Raw genomic sequence first — 15,198 nt, 5'->3', positions numbered from 1 at the left:
TCCCCCCCCCCCCCCCCCTTTTCCGGTTCACAAAAGCGGGGCCTCGTTTGTAGCGCCCGAGGCGACCGATGGCTGATGACGTCACTCAGTGGAAATATCCTAGCCGCCGGGCGTTCACCCAGCACACGCAAATGGCAATGCCGCTTTTTCCCTTAGTTACTCCCACATTTTTAAAGATTACGCCAAAACCGCTAAACACAGAAGACTGAAATTTTAAGGGAATAAAGAAAAATGGTGTACAACGTATCAGTCAGTTTGACAAATCCCAGCTCAGAAAAATCTTCAAAGCGCACCACATCAACCTTTTTCGCAAATGTTTTCGACTGCTTCTAGGATGGGTACAATGTGTCAAACTGCATACTACGAGATTGACCTCTTTTCTGATTGGCTGCCAAGTTTCATTCATATCCATTCACGAGAAGCGGCGTGAGAACGAGTTGAAGACAACAACCTTTGCGTTAGTGCGTCCCACGAAACACTCCCGCTGTGGGGGCCAAAAATCGGCAGAACAAAACGCGCTCGGTGGGCATTGCTACATTGTCTAAGTACACGGTAACCGACAACTCAGGGTCTTTCCACCACCACTCTGTCCCGGCAGAATTATGCAAATTTAGATAGCCAAATTATACAAGACAAATGCAAAATTATGCAAAAATTATGAAAGTTACCGTAACTCCATTCACGACATGTTTTGCCCTTTTTCAACAAGAATCATACAATACAAACTGTTGATCTGTTGTGATTTTAAAAAGTAATTGATTGTATGGTAAGTGACTCGCTATGTTTTTACTAATTTTTCGATGGCTTTGAACTTATTGTTCGAACATGGACGAGATGAAGCTGGTGCCATAAACTTTTTTCAACAGCACAATGTTTTGCGGGTAAACCCACCGAACTGTACAACATGTGGCCCAATGTGGGCGCATTTTGAGCTTAGTGAAATCCGGCAGGGGGAGGAGAAAGTTTTTCGCTGTCCAGCGCATACGAGTGTTAAAATTTCTTTAAGAAAAGACTCATATTTTTTAAACTCCAACTTAAAATTACATAAAATTTTGCAACTTATTTTTTGGGGGGCTCAAGCAAACTCTGCACAACTGTTAGTTGGTGTGAATGAAAAAACCGTGGTGCAACCTTCCAATACTGTAGAGATATTTGCGCCAACTGGCTAGTTAACAACCCATACCTGATAGGGGGCCCCGGACACATCGTCGAAATAGATGAAAGCCTTGTGGCCAAGCGTAAATACAACGTTTGACACGCTGTGCAGGAGCAGTGGGTTTTTGAGGGAGTTGATAGAAACACAAGACGCAGGTTTTTGGAACTAGTTCCAGACTGCACAGCAGCAACCCTGCTGCCCATCATCCTTCGCTGTATAGCACCTGGGACAGTCATTCACTCCGACGGGTGGCAGGCATATGTTGGAATAGGAAACATGCCTGTAAATCCACCATACCTCCACCATACTAACACCTGACTGTCATACACAGCAGGAATTTCATTGACCCTGTCACTGGTGTTTGCACCAACAGGGTCGAATGCCTTTGGAAAAATTGTAAAAGACTATTTAAGCTGAAGGCAGGAGTACACCGCACAACTTAAGATTCCCACCAGGACGAGTTTTTGTGGAGGGAGATCCATGGGGACAACGAGCAAGCCCTCAATACAACCTTCTCCTCCATCTGTCCCAATGGTACCCCATCCCCTAAGGCAAGGTACGTGTGTTATATAATTCCTTTATTTTTGTCGTTTTTCTTTGACTCCAGTATGATACCATTTTCCATTCTGGCATATCGGGTGATGTTTTAGGCCAACTTTGACCTTTCTGTGTTATTTCCGGCTTCGAAGTGATTATTCGGACTCGAGTCCGAATATGAAAAAATGTTATTCGGACTCTGATTCTTGTCCAGCATGACATAACTTCCGACTTCCTGTGACTCGTGAATCCGGCTTCCTGTCCTGCCTCACTCGTGACTCGCCTCAGGCTGGGTAGAGACCGTGACCACTTAGGGCAAAAAGGCGTTTTGTGCAGGAGCCGAGTTTTAATCTTATGTATTTGAGGCCGGCCTGAAAAGTTATAGAGCTTCTAATAAATGTTTATTTGTCAAGAGGTCATCAGAAGCAATTAAAGATGGCTCGTTAGCGTGTGTCGGGGTCGGATGGGCGGCCTCCATACGTGTGGCTGTGTGCGTGTCGGGGAGGGTGGTGGGGGCACTATCGGTCCAGGCTTTGAACGTCGCATACGCGTCAGTCTTTTTTCCCCCGGCAACTTATCATTATTACAATAATAAGCTAGTCTTGACGTAGATCTACGTAATGAATTGTGCGCTGGTCTATGGAATCAAAAGTTGCCGTATGCTCAGCTCTACACAGCAACACAACTTTTTCCTGGTAAACAATCGATATGACACAGGCTTGTGTATTTGAACGAATCGGTCTTTTTTTTTTTACACAGCTCATAACATGCAGGTGCCAGGTGGTCTTCTAATCTTCAATTTCACCTTTTTCTACAACAAAGAAACTGGGAAACGTGGGGGGGGGGGGGAGAGCGTATCAATGAGGCGGCGGGCATTGGATCGGCAGATAAGGTGTGGGGGAAACTAAAAAATGGCGGAAAATTGGAAGCACTGAACGTTAGATCTATAGAACGAAGACACTTCCTTTTTTCCGGACCCGAGTCCGAATAACATTTTTTCATATTCTGACTCGAGTCCGAATAAGAATTTTTTTTATTCGGACTCGAGTCCAAATATGAAAAAATGTTATTTCTATTTTTTGTAAATGGTCAGTCTAGCCATCATATTTAGAATAAGTACGGCTAGACTGCGAGTCTAGCCGTACTTAAGTGACTAGATCTAGATTACTAGATCTAGATCTACATCTAGAGTCTAGAGCCTAGCCTTAGTAGTAGTCTAGTCTAGTCTCTACTAAATCTAGATCTATATCTAGATCAAGACATTCAAGATCTAGAGAGTCTAGTCTAGAAAACCTACCTGGAAGTCAAAACTCTGGAACATGTCATATAGCTGTTTACATCACAAAGAGCAACATAGTCTGGGTTTTTTTCTTTGATGACCTCCACATAAAGAGCAAACAATGATATGCATAACCCAATAAAACAAAGTACTAATATGCAATTTCTGAGTAAAGCCGGCGATAGCTGACGATTCGTCCCCCTGGGCGCCGCCATTGTTGTTGATAAGATAAACGTAGGCCTAAAACGTGGAAGTGGAAGCAAGTAAGTGAAACGAAGTTTAGCGATGTCATCATGGTATTTGACCGTGTTGAGGGAAAAGTATTAGATGCAAAGAAAAGACATTGGCGCTTTTTAGGTAGTTCCCACCCCCCTTATTTGAGCCTGACCTACATCTAGATTCTAGATCTATACGTTTGATTCGCGGTGAGCTAAGATATCAAACCTAGCAACAGCAAAACATTAAATTGTGGTAAAATTCAGGGGGGCATGCCCCCCTGAAACCCCCCTTCCTATTATTGTTAGGTCAGGGGGGCAAGCCCCCCTGAAACCCCCCTACTCTTGGGGTCAAAACCCGTGAATAACAATTGCGGGGTGGGAACTACCGAAGAAAGCCATAACTTATAACTCTTGTTTCTTTTACCATGTCTCCATGTACTAAAATCATTGAAGAGGTCAACTTGAATGGATGTAAACCACTAACTTTCTTGAATTTATAAATTTACTCAGCCTAGTAATTTATCATAATCTAGATATCTAGATTCTAGATCTAGATCTAGATCAGATTCTACATTGTTATGTAAGTTTTTTGAGTGAAAGGTTTTTTTCGTTCTTTTTTATTTTCACAATTTATTTGATCGCTTGCAGCTTAAAATATTTATTCTTTAAGTATGATCTTATGATAAAACAGTCGCGTTCCTGTCTGTAGCGCTTGGAAAAGTATATACGGTTCAGTAGATTCGCCCTTTTTTATTATCTCCCAGCTGCAAGCAGAAAAAGTACCCAAGACCCCAAGACTAGATTAAAAAGTACCACGAAAATAGAACAGGCCTGTTTCGAAGCAGGGTTAGCACTAGCAGAGACAGGCAGCGCAGGAATAGGACTTATTGTGACAAGTCAAGTGACTGAATTTTAACCGGTGAGTTATACAACTTAATGGAAGATGACTTTGTGTACTGAAATCTAAATTCTAGATCTAGATTAGAATTAAAATTAATAATATTCAAAGACAGGGGACTTTTGGGTTGGGAAAGACCAGGTCCTAAATGACAAAGTAACTTGAGATTTGGGTTAAATTAGGAGCCCAAAGTCAGAGTACTTAGATTAGTCTCTAGAATCTAGATATCTAAAATAAAGTAGAGGAGTAAGTAAGTTGGGGCCTGGGAATTTTATTTTGGAAGTGCCTATTGCAACGCTGCGTTGCGATTAATGCCAGTGCTAATTAAAACGACGTGTTGCGATTAGCGGCGGTGCTAAATAAAACGCTGTGTCGCTGTGTGTAAAATATCAAGCTTAATCTGCACTTCGTTATCGTAAGTTCTGGTGGTCGAATTGACAACGCGTCTGCGCTAGAAGTTGAAGTCAAACCATTATTTTTTTGGCCGTCGTTATTCGGACTCGAGTCCGAATAACATTTTTTCATATTCGGACTCGAGTCCGAATAAAAAAAATTATTATTCAGACTCGAGTCCGAATATGAAAAAATGTTATTCAGACTCGGGTCCAGAAAAAAGGAAGTGTCTTCGTTCTATAGTTCTAACGTTCAGTGCTTCCAATTTTCCGCCATTTTTTAGCCCCCCCCACACCTTTACTTTTCTGCCGATCCGATGCCCGCCGCCTCATTGATACGCCTCCCCCACCCCCCATGTTTCCCACTTTCTTTGTTGTAGAAAAAGGTGAAATTGAAGATTAGCAGACCACCTGGCACCTGCATATTATGAGCTGTTTATCCAGAAAAAGTTGTGTTGCTGTGTAGAGCTGAGCATACAGCAACTTTTGATTCCATAGACCAGCGCACAATTCATTACGTAGATCTACGTCAAGACTAGCTTATTATTGTAATAATGATCAGTTGCCGGGGGGAAAAAGACTGACGCGTATGCGACGTTCAACGCCCGGAACGATAGTGCCACCCCCCTCCCCGACACGCACACAGCCACACGTGTGTAGGCCGCCCATCCGACCCCGACACACGCTAACGAGCCATCTTTAATTGCTTCTGATGACCTCTTGACAAATAAACATTTATTAGAAGCGATAACTTTTCAGGCCGGCCTCAAATTCATCATAAGATTAAAACTCGGTTCCTGCACAAAACGCCTTTTTGCCCGAAGTGATCCCGGTCTCTACCCAGCCTGAGGCGAGTCACGAGTGAGGCAGGACAGGAAGCCGGAGTCACAGGAAGTTGGAAGTGATGTCATGCTGGACAAGAATCAGAGTCCGAATAACATTTTTTCATATTCGGACTCGAGTCCGAATAATCACTTCTTCGTATTTTTTTAGCGTGGGTTCGATTCCGGTCCTGGACGTTTTTTGTTTTTTTGGGGTTTTTTTTGTTTTTGTTTTGTTTGTTGTTGTCCTCTTCTCGACTGATCAACAATTTGTTCCCATAATTAGAACTTGTTGTTTTGTAGTTATTTTTTTGTAGTGGTGAAGCGTGCACATTCTAGTTTTGTCCCCAAGAGGAGCTCTGTACAAAGTAGGCCTTAGTATAGCCTATACTTTTCCTTTTACCAATTTCGGCCTGGTTAAAGTTCAATAGTATAGTGGCTTTCCTTGGTCTGTGAGCCTCATTATTATTATTTTTTTATTTTAGGCTCAGGAGAAGGGAAAAAAACCCTTCCGGGATGCCACGCTTGGGAGCACTGAACATTAGACTTAGAGAACGTAGACAACTTTTGTAGATTCTATACGTTCTCTAGGCCTAACTTAAAGTTAAAGATAATATTTTAAGGTAGGTTCTATATCTATTGTATGACGACACTGCGGACAGGAAATACTGCTTCGAGTTGCACCGTCTTGTTATTGTTATCCAAGCGTCTTTCGACTTAAACTTGCTCAAACTCAAACTCAAATGATATGAGAGATGAACAAGACTACGTCTAGATCTAGTCTACTTTTGTGCAAGCAATGTCAGAAACAATTGTTGTAGATCTGATCTAGATCTCTAGAACTACCCAATATTGATCGAAATAAGACAACGTCATAAAAAAGGAGTCAAATCCTATAATATAGGAGGTTTATCAAGAAACTGAGAAAGCTTTCAAAATGTCAGAAACAATTGTTCTAGATCTAGAATCTAGATCAAGATCAACCCAATATTGATCAGAATAAGACAACATCATAAAAAAAGAGGAGTCAAATCCTATAATATAGGAGGTTTATCAAGAAACTGAGAAAGCTTCCACAATTCAGGCAGAACTACAGTATTATTATTATGTAGAAACGATGGCTACTAGATCTAGATCTAGATAATCTAGATCTAGATTCTAGTACTGGCGTTTCAAATAGCACGGGAGCTATTCAGAACGCGGCGTTGCAAATAGCGCCTGCCTTTTATTTTCTTTCAGTTTACATTACAAGGTAATAAAGCTACCCACCTTGCGGAAGGACATTCGTAACGAGTGACCACCTAAAAAAACACAATATGTTTTAAAAAAGAGACCTAACCCACCCTAATCCTACCTCAAACCTAGATCTAGATCTACCTAAACTCTACCCCTACCCCTCTTTCTCCTCTGTGTCATAGTGGTAGCGTGTTACGGAAGTCCTCCCCACCTTGCCCTTGACTTTGCCAAAGACCACTTCTGTTCTCACCCAGCGCAGTTGTTGGCCTCTCACCTGGGGTGAGAATTGCCTCTTTTCCTTGACCTAAAATTACTCACACCCTGGACATGGGAGGAATTCCGTAGCGACTGGAGTGGAGCGACAACTATGGGCCTCTTTGAACATTAGCAGACCACCACTACTCCGCTAGCCAAGTCCTAGGACGCGCTGGGTGTGGATAGGGTGTTAGAACACTCAGAAAAGGGGGGGGAGGGGAAGATTAAGGGGGGTTCGCCCCCCTGCTAAAGTCACAAATATCTAAATCTAGATTCTAAATCTAGTTTGCGACAGTTTTTAGTCCCCAAAAAAGTAGTTCCGGCAGGTGGTCTGCTAATCTTCAAATTTACCCAACTAACTGTGAAAGAGAGTAGAAGAGAGGTATAGGGTTTGGGGTAGGGTTGGGTCAGGGTGAGGGTTAGGTCTCTTCTTTATTGCTTTTATTGGGGTGATCGCTCGTTACGGAAGTCCTTCCCTGGATATCTAACGATACAAGAGGAGGCAGTAAAGTAAAAAGCAAAGTAGGCCTACCATGTTTTCTTAGAAAATAGGGCCTTATGCGCAGAGATTTTTTCTTGATGTTTTAATCAGTTTGTAAGTTGTACTTTTTCTCTTGACAGATAAGACACTTGAAGATGGCTGAGAAGCATCGCTCTCCTCAGAAAGAAAGCGAGACGAAGACTGAGAATGGTGATATAGGCAGACGTTTGTTTGTAATGCGACACGGAGAACGTTGTGATTTTGCTTTTGGAAGATCATGGGTGAATCGATGTTTTGATGACAAAGGTATGCTGAAAGACATGTCAGTTTTGTCCTGGACAGATTTTAGTTTTTATCAAACAGTCTTCGTGGGAGTTTCCTCTAGCAGAATGTTGCTTTGTTCAGCACTGAAGAATAATTAGTTTTGTTTAGATTCATGCAACTCATCTGTAGCTTTCACACTCAAGTGTGCTTCTTCCCTCATGGTCCATGTGTCTACTTTTACTTTGCTCTATGCTATTTTTCTAGCTACAGTGGAAACCATATAACAGGCCTGGTAATAACAGGAATCCGGTAATGACAGGGATTTTTAAAATCCCCCTTTTTTCCTACTCTTTGTCTCTATTAACAGTTATCGGCAATAACAGGGCTTCATCGGAGCCCAAATCAGTTATATATATAGCAGGGACAAAGGCTTGTTTACAATGTGTAAAAAGTTAGAGAGAGAGAGAGAGAGAGTAACACAGTGATGGAGCAAGCCCACGCAAGCCACGCCACTGCAAGCACATGCACATGAAGCGAGAGAAATCTGCGATGTGCTGCAGACTCCGATCTTGCCCAAAGCCTAGCTACATGCACGCGTAATGTGTCATGCGTAGGCCTGCCACATGGCCACAAGCGGTGTGCTGTCCGCGGGTACTTGTGATAAGGAAAACGACCCATGAATAAATACAGCTGGATTAGTCCACAAATGCTTACTTCCCTTGCATTTCTGATTTAACAGGGATCTGTTTTGTGATATAACAGAACTTTTTCTCGGTTCCACCATACCTGTTAATGTTATATCAGGTTACCACTGTACTTACTTAACTATGCTAGTTTTTAGTTGTTAGCAATGTTGTTTTTGTTTTTTAAAGTTTTCTCAAAACAACAAAAAATTGTGTTATGACTGATGAAATGGCTTTTTTGTGTGTGTGTGTGTTTACTTACAATATAATCGCAAAAGAAAGAGCTAGAGAAACAGGCATCAGCTTTCAGTGTTGAAGTATTTCAAACAATGAGAAAGTCAAACAGTGACTCATGAGCTCTGTCCCTGTGGTGTGAACTGAGCATTTTTTCTTCCCTTGACTTAATGACATACATCACAACAGGACACTGACCTGGTGGGGAGGGTACGAAATAATTTTTAAAATGTTAGCAGTTGCTTAAAACTTAGTAGAGTTCCTCTGTAAAGATAATATGTGTGTATGTTGATTATACTGTTAAGATTGTTCATACTTTCAGGAAATTACACCCAAAGTGATCTGAACCTGCCCCCTGCAATGGTGCCACGAGCTTCTCACAAACAATTTCTGAAGGATTCCCCTTTGACAGAAATAGGAAGATTTCAAGCTAGATCCACCGGTTTGTATTGTTAGGGTTTGGGATTTTTTTGGTGTTTTTTTATGCATATATATATTCTATACCGTTGAACTTGTCTTGAGGCCAGCCGCCCATTGTGGAGGAGAAAAGTCTTAGACATGTAGACATCTTACACAGTGGCATTTTATTGTTAAAAAAACACACAAGGACGGGTGAAATTGGAAGTCGCCGTTTATACAGGCTATTGTCTTATACATGGCTGTCAGAGAAAGTTTGACTGCACTCTGAAGGAGACTCCTTAATTCTATGTTCAACGTCCTTGCCAACATGCTTCTTCTCAATCAATTTTCAAACAGATTCTGTGCATACAAGCAGCCTAAGTTTTGCTTTCCTTTTACTCCAGGGAGAGCACAGTCAGTCATATAATAAGTATAAGTTGAATGAGAAAGAGTACAGTAATACTTCTTACACACAGTGAGCTGTTTTTATCAGTATGATCGGTCTACTCAGCGCTCAGCCAGCAAAACTTGCTATTGTTTCTTGATAGGGCAGAGGTAAGGCTGATATTGATATGGCTCAGACAGAATACCGAAATGTTGACCTTCTGTTAACTTATCTCTTATCTCCAAGCGAGCCTTATCATCTTTGAATATATAGAATGTAGATCAAAACAGCTCAGACACCATAGTCTACTGTACCAGAATAGTACTGACTTAGTGTTTGACATACTGGTAGTTCTAATTTCTGTGCTCTTGAGCTTTTTAAAATCAAAAACACAAATCTCTTCACAGGGGATGCACTTCAGCGTGCCGGAGTGGACATTCAGCACATATACGTATCGCCATCTTTAAGATGCGTTCAAACTGCACAGCATGTCATAGAAGGCAAGTAGAGACCAATACCTGAAAGTCTGAACTGGTTTCATAACAATATGAATGATTGTCAAAGTGTCCGAACATTATATATAAATTGGACTTTTTAAACTTTCAGTGTACATGGGATTTTGACACTGACATTTTTATAAGAAAATATAGGCTCCGATTTTATTATCAAGGAAAGTTGATGAGCAGAACGTCCTGACTGCTCTCAGGTGTTTTAGATCAAAGCATGATGTCTCTTTTAATAAGAAATTTCGAAGGGCAGATCCGTTTTATACATTATAGCAAATTTCTCAGTTTTCAGTCATTTTGTCATAACTGTACATGTCTCTGTTTTTACTCATTACATGTCGTGTGTGTTGTTTTTACTTACCGCTGTGCTCAGGACTTCAAGTTGAGCGTCTTGCATTATTTCCCAATCTCTTGATAGAGTTATCAGGCTACTATCTGGACTAAATCGAAGGCAAACGAGGCAGGGGTAAGCCCTGAGCAACCTACTTTGGAAACCTAAACAAATGGGTAACGGAGAAAGATCAGGAAAATGTAGCTTTTTTAAGAGCATCCGAGCAAAGTAATAAATGGAGGACCATGATCGCAGATGTCTGTCACAGATCTGGCACTGGATGATGATGATTTGGACACCCAGGGTTCTCTTCTTCCACACAAAATCTCAACAGTTCGTCCTTTGGTTTTTGCTACCAGAGAACAATTTATGTTTACAAATTTGGCCATTTCCACTCAGAATGTAGGGTATCTTTCAGGGTGGTCAACTATATTGATTCGTCACCAAAAAAATGTATATCTTCATTTGACCCTGATTTTCAGGTTTTGAACTTTTTTTGTTTTGGAAATGGAACAGGATTTTTCTTTTCTAGTATTACATCTACTTATGTATATATGGGAGTTACTCTTTCAACAGGGATGATATTCTTCTTGTGAAAGCATTCATAATTTTTTAATCTGCTACTAGACTCCAGTTTTTAAGATTTTGAATGGGGACTAGTTTTTAGCTTTGCTCTTTTGGCCTGCTTTTTCGGCCTTCTCTTTTTTTACTTTAAACTACAAAAATGTTTCCTAGAGTGAGTGAGCGGGTGGTTAGCCGGTGCTGTGGTGTGGTTTGCTCTTTCTTTCCTATCAGTTATCTACTGTCCTTATCTCTTCTCCTTATTTATTGTCTTTGCTACTCTCTTGTAACAACTCTTATCTTCGGCACTTATATGACCTAATTGTGTTGCAAGTGCTTTAAAACTCTAACAAGAACAAAAAAGACCCTTTAGCCTTCAGTATTGATACTTGATATTGTTGTTGTCTCTGCTGACCAGGTATGGGAAATAATGCCACGATGTGCATTGAACCAACTGCATTTGAATGGTTTGGATGGTACAAAAATGCAATGCCCAACTGGTTGTCTCCAAAGCATCTGGCTGATTGTGGCTTCAACATCAATGTACAGCACAAGTGAGGAGTTGATAAGTTGTTCTCTTTCTTAGTGTGCTGAACTTATTTTATTTTTAAGATGGTTTGGAAGGGATACACAGTGAGAGAATATTGTTTTGTACTCTGGTCTCACAAGTTTGACTTATTTTTTGTTATTGGAAAGGACAGTATTTTTTTCTAGTTAAGAAAGGGAGAATCAAGCTAAGGGGAGGTCAGTGTCAGGAGGAAGATTATAAACCACAATCACTGTGTAGTGTAAGGCTCTGCTTGACGCCATTTTGAAAAGTAGCATGTGATGGAGTTTTACACTGACAGTGGGCATGACGTCGGTGTACTATTTTCCTTGATGTTGTCAAAATAAAATTTTGTCTTGTTCTGTTTGTGTTTTGAGATTGTGTGATTGTGATTGCATGTGTGTAATGTGCCCAAAATGGGTACACACATGATGCATTTGGACATTTTGTTTAAGTGGACATTGGTGATTGTGTATGGTAACAAAATTTGAATAGGGCATGCAGTGTGTAAAAGGTCTCCTTGTTAGTAAGGTATGACTTTGTCTGCAGACTATTAGATAGTATTAGAGCATCAAATTGGTCGTTTATTTTGTTTCCAGTGACCATAGGCATTGCTTTGATTGCATTCGAAATTGTTCAAGATGGCCATCCATTGTCAAGAAGAAGACTGGTTGTCTTAGACAAGTGAACTTCTTGGACAGTGTCATTATAATATGCAGACCTGCCACTCATCCTGATTTAATCGAGATATCCCGATTTTTTTGCCCCAAATCTCAGGTGTCCCGATTTTGATTGTGTGTATCCTGATTTATTTGTTCCTTCTGTTGCGCCAGATTTTTCTAAAAACTAACTCTACCTTCATAAATATATTTATGGACACCCATTGTAAATTTTAAAGTCGGCTTCACCCTGGTGAATTGTCGTTGGTCCCGATTTTTTCCCCAGATCAAATTTTTTCCCCCTTGAGATCCTGATTTTTAGATTTCATAGAATAGCAGGTCTGTAATATGTTTTAAAATGCAAGGGGGAAAGTAATAAGTGGTCATTTAAGTAGGTGGTTGTCTTCGACAGGTGACCATTTAAGTAGGTCTGACTGTATTTTGTGTATGCATATTCTGATTGGCTGGGGTAGGAAACAACTGTGCATTGGTTAAATGAGGTTGTTTATCTGTTTTATTTAATTTCTTTTACTGTTTTAAGAAAGGAAAAATTATTTGTCACTCAAAGTGATGTTTAAAAACCTTGCTTGCTATCTGTGAAAAATGTTGTTCTCCTCTTTTTTTTCCTAGACCATTTGTCTCAGTCGATGATCTTCACCTTGATGAAACAGTGACTGACTACTATGAGAGATGTCACAAGTTGGCCCAGAAGGTTCTGAAAAAACATGAAGCGGAAGGTGGGACATCTTTTTTTAGTTTATGTTAATGTTGGTCACTTGTGTGGTATATTTAGAGTGTCTTTTGATGTGTGGATGAATTAACCTGTCATCACGGTTTTTCGCAACCACAAATCATTTGCGGCCGCGACTTTCGCAGCTCTCCGCAAACTACCACAAATTTTACAAAAAACGTAGTTTTCAGAAATATTTTCCTTCTTTTGAGCCGTTCTCAAACTCAAATTTCACATCAGGCCCTTGGAAGTCTGCCAGATTTGTTTTCCTTCGTTCTGAACTTCATTCGCAGTCTAGATCTCTATTCTAATCCTTTTTATGCTACTATTTTTTACTGCTGACACTGGTACACTGTTGCAGCGTTAACCATAGCGCCTTGTCTTTCGTAATTTTCTTTATACGGTATCGTAGTACTTCTCTTTTGACTTAAAGTTTAAGTTTTTGCATCACAGCTTTATATGATTTTGTCTTTCCAGCTGATTCTGCCTAGTGTGCGAAAAATCCACATTTCAAGAGCCTCAATCTTGTTCACTAAGTTTTTGTACATTGTCCAAGTTTCCGCAGCATAGGACACGATTGGATTGATGTAGCAGTTTACCAGCTTTAGTTTCAGTTCCATTGGGATGTTTCTTGATAAACTGTACTTGTGTAAAGATGATGTATATATAATATATAGCTTTCTAATATTCTTTTTATAAAAGAATGTATGAATTCAAAACAAACAAAAAAGCAACGAAAAATACCAGTCTTTTTCAGTATGTCTGTTTCATGGGGTAAGCAGCAATTGTCTGTATGGATTCTGAATGCAAATTTCTAGGCAAATTTGGGCAAGTTTGGCCTTTTTGGGGGCAAATTTTGGCATTTTGGAGTTGCAATTTGCAAATTAAAGCGGGGACAGATTAACAAGTAGTAAGTCAATTTTGAAGAGATAAATGCAGTTCTAAGGACATTGGAATTCATATTCTTTTAACTCTTATAAAAACAAATTCATGAAGTTTTACGCCCCCATCATCACTATTTTGATAATTTAGAATGTGGACAGCTGAGCCCCTTTCTGTCAGGGCCGACTTGGATTCAGTAGGGTACAGCTTCCCTGCCAACAGGAGATGCCGGCAGTAAGGAGATACTGGATAAAAATTCTCCCCACACGCGAATCAAATTCACATCGTCTGCATGTGACAACAAAGCACCTACCACTACACCACAATGCCGGTTTGAACTACTTGATCTGATTGAAAAAAATGGAAGGCAAAAGAGACAGAGGTAGATTTTAAAAAATTAACTTACTTAGAGAACTTGAAGTGATTGATGATGGGAAAAGGTCATAATAATGTATGGTTGTGTTTTTTAAAGCGGCCGAATAAAGAAATGAGTATTGAACCATGATCACAGACATCTGCTTCAGATTGGGCACTTGAGGAAGACAAAGATTTAACAGTGCTGTGGTTTTGCTCACTTTGATATTGATAATGACTCTGTAGGGGTTTTTAAAATTTCGTTTTGACTCTAACAGTGAGTTGCTTGAATCTCCCTGATAATATGCAGGTGGTTGGAGGGTGCCACTAGTAGGTCCTACTTCCAGTCTTTCCCTTTGCTGTTTCCACCTATCTTTTTCACTCTTTTCTTGCACTAGATGACCATACATTGTTTCGGTGTGTTTCTTTTACTCAAATAATCAAACTTTTAAAATATCTGGTCTCATTGTTGATGGTTCCAACCTTTTTTACTCTGGTGACTGTGAACGGAATGTCTCTTCTTTTCTTTTCTGTCTATCTTTATTATTTTGTTTTGTTTTTGACAGTTAAATTCGCTTATGGGAAGAATACCATACTTTTTCCCTCACTTGTAACAAAGATAGTTCAGCCTACGGTAAGATGCTGCAGTGGCCCAATTTTGTGAGGCACGTCGACTCCTAGCGCCACTAGCGGCGAGCGTGCGACAGTATGTAAACAAACACGGCGAGAGACTTGCATGGCTCATGCTGTCGGCATTACTGGCCAGTTTTGTTCAGCTATCGGTCGTTCTAATTCCAGAGGAAAAACTAAATAATTGTCTTTCTTCAGATTCCCAAAGGACGAAAAATGGAAAGACAGTGTGAAATTAATTTTTTAATCTAGAGTCTAGATTAGAGCTAAACTTGAGAGATCAGAGTCCGGCCTGTAAGCTTTGTTACCATCACATCATCGTCATTAAATCATCTTCATGTACATCACAAAAACCACCCCCACAAACATCCAGTGGCGGTGGGTGGACCAACACTTGGGTGGGGCTTAGGTTGGTTCCACTTCTTTACTATATTTTAGGAACAATTGAAACGAGGAGAATCAACTTTGTCTTCCATCTATTTATTCTAAGTTAACTCTAGATTCTCCTGGATGGCGGGGACGAAACCGTTACCACAGCACCTCAAGCATATTATTATCCCGTCTATGATGAGCTGGTATCAGCTGTGTAGTGGAGGAAAATTGAAAGAACCTAACGAAGGTCCAATGGGTGCATAGGTGACTGTGTCACTGGGGAAAGTGTGTCGTAAACTTTCACCCTGTTGTCAAGGCAAGCAGAGCGCGAGCCCTTAGAAAAGAGAGAGCAAGTTAATAAGACATATACTTCTATGTTGTATTCTTA

General features: G+C 40.4%; 2 protein-coding genes across 2 annotated transcripts in view; one reads left to right on the top strand and one right to left on the bottom strand.

Moving 5' to 3' along the window:
• LOC101851872 (vitamin K epoxide reductase complex subunit 1) overlaps nucleotides 1-3,358 on the bottom strand; it is a 12,532-nt gene extending 9,174 nt beyond the window's left edge. Inside the window, exon 1 of the mRNA XM_005100625.3 lies at nucleotides 2,991-3,358. Within this exon, the coding sequence (XP_005100682.1) occupies nucleotides 2,991-3,187 (197 nt within the window). The 5' untranslated portion in view covers nucleotides 3,188-3,358. The remainder of the gene's footprint in view (nucleotides 1-2,990) is intronic.
• Nucleotides 3,359-3,522: 164 nt separating this feature from the next.
• Nucleotides 3,523-15,198, top strand: part of LOC101847825 (ubiquitin-associated and SH3 domain-containing protein B) — a 21,034-nt gene continuing 9,358 nt past the window's right edge. The window contains exons 1-6 of the mRNA XM_005100605.3: nucleotides 3,523-4,109; nucleotides 7,414-7,579; nucleotides 8,777-8,896; nucleotides 9,646-9,738; nucleotides 11,055-11,190; nucleotides 12,473-12,579. Of these exons, the coding sequence (XP_005100662.1) occupies nucleotides 7,429-7,579; nucleotides 8,777-8,896; nucleotides 9,646-9,738; nucleotides 11,055-11,190; nucleotides 12,473-12,579 (607 nt within the window). The 5' untranslated portion in view covers nucleotides 3,523-4,109; nucleotides 7,414-7,428. The remainder of the gene's footprint in view (nucleotides 4,110-7,413; nucleotides 7,580-8,776; nucleotides 8,897-9,645; nucleotides 9,739-11,054; nucleotides 11,191-12,472; nucleotides 12,580-15,198) is intronic.

Source organism: Aplysia californica, unplaced genomic scaffold (assembly GCF_000002075.1).
Source record: "Aplysia californica isolate F4 #8 unplaced genomic scaffold, AplCal3.0 scaffold00253, whole genome shotgun sequence".
NCBI lineage: Eukaryota > Metazoa > Mollusca > Gastropoda > Aplysiida > Aplysiidae > Aplysia > Aplysia californica.
Note: the sequence above shows the minus strand (reverse complement) of the source record. Positions and strands in the feature narration are given on the sequence as shown.